The sequence below is a fragment of the Echiichthys vipera genome (assembly GCF_963691815.1).
Source record: "Echiichthys vipera genome assembly, chromosome: 8".
NCBI lineage: Eukaryota > Metazoa > Chordata > Actinopteri > Perciformes > Trachinidae > Echiichthys > Echiichthys vipera.
Window position 1 is genome coordinate 27,845,944 of NC_139833.1, and position 6,235 is coordinate 27,852,178.

The 6,235-nt window shown below is 41.2% G+C and overlaps 1 protein-coding gene across 1 annotated transcript; it reads left to right on the forward strand.

Moving 5' to 3' along the window:
- Positions 1-248: 248 nt before the first annotated feature.
- On the forward strand, positions 249-5,286 carry trhra (thyrotropin-releasing hormone receptor a; the record flags this gene model as incomplete). Its single annotated transcript, XM_083918899.1, has 2 exons — positions 249-1,058; positions 4,846-5,286. The coding sequence occupies 2 exons, from the start codon at positions 249-251 to the stop codon at positions 5,284-5,286; spliced, it is 1,251 nt and encodes a 416-aa protein (XP_083775025.1).
- Positions 5,287-6,235: the final 949 nt, after the last annotated feature.

Below are 6,235 nucleotides of genomic sequence, written 5' to 3' on the forward strand. Positions count from 1 at the left end.
ACCCTTAGAACTTCCGAGGCTCAATCTGCTTTTCGTATTGAAACCCTATTGGAATTTTATATGGTGCTTTTTCAAAGTCAGAAACTGGGTTTGGTGGAAAAGAAAATACAGATTGACTGGATTATATGTGGATGAGTTTTTTTTTTGAGGATTTATAGTCATTGAATTTCTGGTGAGAGGGGCAGGTTATTGCAATGAATTATTGTGAATTTTCTTAAAAGCCTACAAAGATACAGCCTTCATCTGCTATGGAAAACCTCACCATGGATAACACAACTGTGGAGAATGGCACGTCGGTGCAAGACAGTACACCCCTCGGTATTTGGACTGACTACACAGTTGAATACAAAGTGGTCAGCGTGTTTTTGGTGTCCCTCATATGCGGGTTGGGGATTGTAGGGAATGTGATGGTCATACTGGTGGTCCTGACAACCAAACACATGCGGACTCCCACTAACTGTTACCTGGTGAGTCTGGCCGTGGCTGACCTGATAGTCCTGACGGCCGCCGGGCTGCCCAACATCACCGACGCCCTGCACGGACAGTGGGTGTACGGCTACGCGGGCTGCCTGGGGATAACTTATTTCCAGTATCTTGGAATAAACGCGTCCTCCTGCTCCATTACCGCCTTCACCGTGGAGCGCTACATCGCCATTTGCCATCCCATTAAAGCGCAATTCCTGTGCACATTATCCCGGGCAAAGAAAATCATCATGCTGGTCTGGGCGCTCACCTCCGTCTACTGCGTCATGTGGCTCTTTCTGTCAGATACAAAAAAGTTGGTTTATGATAACGCGGTGCTGCTCAGCTGCGCCTACAAGGTGTCCAGGAGTTACTACCTGCCCATTTACTTCACAGATTTCGCGGTATTTTACGTGTTGCCTCTGATGCTGGCCACAGTTATGTACGGACTGATCGCCCGGATACTTTTCCTAAACCCGCTGCCTTCAGATCCCAAGGGCAGCAGCACTAAGAAGTGGAAGAAGGAGACGAGTCAGGGAGGGAGGATGATCGGCACATGCTCCTCCAGCAGCACCACGACTGCCTCCCGCAGACAGGTGGGACACTGTTTGTTCATTAACGTTACATTAGTAGGCTAGTATTTGTAGTAGTAGTTCATTAACCGTGTGATGACAGAGAGCGTGTGTCCAGCTGGAGCACGGCTCAGTTAAATTCCCTCCTCGTCAGTTTGAGTGATGTCATTCATCAGGTTCATCTCTAAAAATGATAGCAAAGACAGACTCACAACTAAAACTAAAAAGCAAATCATTTGGCAACATTGTTATTTAGTTACTGATGGAAATAATGTGAGTATCCAGAAAAGTGGAATAATGGACTGAATTATATTCACATCATGTATAAATTTAGAGGTATTTACCCTTGTGTTTTGGTTGTGTTTACTTTTTCATTGTTTTGAGTTCCATAGACATAATGATGATTCCAAAGTTAACCTTTTTGCCCCTTTTAAAGACATTATTTGTCTTTTCCTCTGACTGCTTATTAAACCCAATATGTACACAGGCAATACAGTGGTAACACTTCCTTTCACATTTGAGGTGAAGGTGACAAAAAAAAAAGAAATTAGCATAGATCATTCACTAAACAGCATATAGGGAAATATTTCATGTCCCTGTGCAGTGTCATAAACCTACACTAACAGACATCTTAATAGTCTTATTTGGGAGGGTTGTGCTTCCTGAAAAGTACACTTGACAGCACTCCCAGATAGAGCGCATTTGGCAATCCATTGTGTTTAGACCAAACTGAAGATCATTGGACTTCTAAAATAAGTCATCATTTCAAAATAATGTTTACAAGCAATTCACATAAGATTAACAAGAGTCATGAAGTATCAAGGTGATGAAACAATGTGACATATGCCTACCATATTACCTCAAATAGTGAACAGGGCCTTTGTTTACCTCAATTACGAAAGGTAAAGGGCCTGCTTTGAAGCAGGCTTGTATGAGAGGCAGGCCTCTACTTCTTATTCCCTCTGTTTGATAGGTATAATTGGCCATATTTTAGATCGGCTCCTGTTTGACCTCCTAAAGTGAAACTTAACATTCCTGTATCTGTTTCAAATTAAAATAATTTAGAACACTTCAGAACAACAGGCTGATGATAAAAAACATAATTATATTGTTAAATGTATTAAGTTAAAGTGATGGAAATATAAATTGTGCTTAATTGGCGTACACATAATGGGACATTTGGAGGAACCGGAATCTCCAGGAGCTGTTGGCACCAGAGACGTATATCTATAATTAATTTGTTTGGTCAAATTTGTTTGCTATATTGTTTTATACTACTGACCCCAAGCTCCCTGGTTTACTCAGTCACCCATACGTACTCACTTTTTGATATACAGTGCACTAAAGTGCTCTAGCAGCATTTACTTTCAGATTGAGTCTAGTAAAGTATATCTAGCTTAGTTTGCCACTTTCTTTCTATGTTACAGAGCCGAATCACCTTTTTAAAACTCTGGAGCACAGAATTATGAAGCAGCTCACATAAAACAACTGGCAACATTGATAAGACAACAGGGCAATATAACACTGTGCAAATTGTTCCTACTTTGTTCAAAATAAAAGGCAGACACACAAAGGTAAATATCGGAGCTAGATGTTTGTTTATGAGATCACCGGCAGGAGTCTTGCCGGAATGACAGGGAGTGTGGTACCAAGAGGGAGCTCCGTGCTCTATTGGATTATCTAATCAGTTAACCCCAATTCCAATAGGTTTTGGGCTTTTTTCCATTAGTATGAACCACACAATCACGTGTTTCCAATTCATACCATCTACCATGTACCTTAGTGAAGTACCTTAAGATCATGAAGTAATGAGGATCCATGATTAGGTAGTTTGCTCACTGATCATGCTGGTAGTGCCCATATCCAAATAAATTATCCTCACTTGAATGCAGCTGAGATGGCACAACATAAATATGGATGGCATTTTATTGCATACAATTTTCACATCAGGATTGTCATCTAGTAATTCTAGGCTTTGTTAAATTGCACGTACAAATAATTTTCCTTGTGGAAAATTAATTAACAGCATCTGAATAAATTAGTATTATTAAATTATGAGATCTACAATAGGTTGGTTTTAAAGTTTTTCCAAAGAACAGCTTGTTTTGCTTATGGTAACATTTTTACTTACATACAATCTGCATGCTTAGGAAAGGACATTAGTCTTCCGGTACTCTGTTATTTAGACCTACTAAAATCCCAGTCACACCATCAATATTTGAGGAGTGCACCATGTTAATCTCTTTAAATATTCCCAAGTTGACTCAAGTCAGGTGATTAGGCGGAGATGCAGCTGTGTTCACACTCAAGATACAGTATGTCATTCTCCTGCCCCGATGGAGAGAGGCTTGGTGAAAATGACTTGTTATTGTCTTGGGTGCAACAGATCCCTTGTACACCTATCCCAGACCTCAGACCTGGTTGAGCTGACAACACCTGTGGTTAATGTTGCAGATTGGTTTCATACCACAGGTCCCAGCATTCACTTGTTTTCTAGCTACTTTGTCAAAAATAAAACAGAGGAATGACTTTTTTTTGCAGGTAATATATAAATTAAAAATTTCCTGTGAATCCCTTGTGCGTGGGATGATAATTTAATTTTCACATGGTAAAGGCGGACTCCGCCACCAACAACTATATAGACGCTAGAGAGTATATATACATATACTGCAGACACGGATTGATTGCGAACTTAGGGTGCACTCACACTGTCCATCCGACTGTGCCAAAGCAGCATTCTTCATGGCTAATGTCTAGTTCGTTACTGATAGCGCCCAGGCACAGCATGCTTGCCGGCCGCGGCCTGGTTGAGAGAGGTGGACTTTAGTAAAGCACGGATGCACATGTATGGGCATGAGCGTTGATGGCGGACCTGATGTCTGTTTATATGCGTCTGTTCCCGAAGACAGACATTTCAAAAGATGCAGCCGAACGGTTCATTATGGTTTGATGCAGAGGTGGAGTGTTTGCTGCAGATTTGGTCAGATGAAACGTTCAAAAACTGTCAGACTAAACTAAATCCCCGAGGGGTGATGACGTATAAGCAATATGCATTCTCGATCATTTCGAGTAATGTGAGTACAAACGGTCCTGGGCCACGGGGGGAGAGGGAGGGGGGGGGGGGGGGGGCAATTACCCTAAAGCACAGGGCACAGTTCGGATGGACAGTGTGAGTGCGCCCTTAAGCTTTGTTGACCAAAGAGACCCGCTGCTTTTTTTCACCAGTGTAGCACGAAAGCACGGTGGAATCATAGGTTATTACCTTAGTATAACCATAGTATGTGGTGGGGAGTAGGGCAGGAAAGTGCATCACTTTCAAGTGTCCTCTGGAAACACTTCCACTGTGTTGCAGTCTATTTGCAGAACTTTTTCTTCATGTGCAACAATCCATTCACAATGTTTTTTCTTAGTGTATTATGTTGCGGTGTATTTGCAGTGCTTTTTCTTAATGTGTTGTGTTGCTGTATTTGCAGCGTGTTTTCTAAATGTTTTGCATGTGTTGTCAAATTGATGAAGATGTTTTCACAATTTGCTTGTGTTTTGTCTATTTGCACGTGTTTTAAGTTGCAGTGCTGTGAGCTCTTGGGGCCCCCGTAGTCATGGTGTACTTGGACATTGAAATAGAACAAACCATTGTTAATATTATAACGCCTGGTCTGGTTTGAAAAAGGCCTATAGTTCATATGCCTTGTGCTGTGGCGTATTTTGTATAGACTCCATGTGCATGAAAACACTCAGAATTCAATTAATCGCCCAGATTTCTGTGTTTTCATTTTGTTGCACTTTTTAACACATAATTGAATTTTATTAGGTCACAAAGATGCTGGCTGTGGTGGTGATCCTATTCGCCTTGCTATGGATGCCCTACCGGACCTTGGTGGTGGTCAACTCCTTCCTGGACAAGGCCTATTTGGACACCTGGTTTCTTCTCTTCTGCCGTCTCTGCATCTACCTAAACAGCGCTATCAACCCGGTCATCTACAACGTCATGTCCCAGAAGTTCCGTTCTTCTTTCAAGAAGTTGTGTCACTGTGGCCCTCAGCGTATGGAGAAACCAGCTTCTTACAGTGTGGCGCTAACCTACAGTGTCATTAAGGATACGTCCAATGGGGAAAGTCCTGACCACTTCACTACAGAAATGGACGAGCTAAACATGCAGACAGATCAGTACTTACCCACCAGCATCCTGCCAAGCTCCAAGGAGATGCCGTTTACAGAGCATTCCCTGTCAGGGAGTGATGTCAAAGCCTGACTAAAACAATAATTTCACCTAAAGAGGATAGCTGCAGTATGGATTCAGTCACCCAGGGGACATTTTAGAGAAGTTTTATGAAGTGCTCACTTACAATTGAATATCACCATTGGGGTTTTCTCTTGGAAATGTTTTGAAATGTCCTTTATTTGACAAGACAAGACAAGTTGCCCAAAGCAAATTAGGATGCTATCTGATGAGCTAATTTTTAGCATTAAGTACCAAATAAGTGCATGGAGCTTTCAGGAATCTTGCAAAATTACAATTTATTGAAACACTGATACAGCAAACTGAAACTAAATTGAAGCAAACTTCTTCTATCCACTTCCTTCGTTACTTTAAAAAGAACCACAATCTGTCCAACTAAACACTACAATATTTCACACTTAACAGCAGGGAGTTACAGAAGTGGATATCGAAGCTCTGAGTGACTTGGCAAAACTTTTTAACACAAGATTTATATGGACATTTATCAAGATTAAATTGAAGTCACTAGTTTTGTTGAACTCAAGATTTCCTAGTAGGATTCAGAACTGCAGAAAAACCGTAAGTAAGGATTAGCTTCAGAGAGCAGTGTTTCCCATAGACCAGGTAGCAACGACTGACATTGGTCACAGTAACACGGCGGATATCTCTCATACATTTTCTAAAAGCTACAGGAAGCATTTGAAATTCAATTCAATTCAATCTTAATTATTTAAAGCAGGGGTTGAAACTATGGTTTCATAGGGCAAGGACAGGTCATTTTCTACTTGCCCAAATGTCATGTTCACTTGCAGGAATTAAAACAAAAACCTATTAAACAATAATGAGTACAATTGAATTATACCTTTTAGTAAGTGATGTCCCTAACGTGCAAACACTCCTTACTATCCTGACCACATAAAACCAACATGTACTGCGAACTACATAGGAAAACACCATCTTCTGCTTTATGCTGCACCCATGG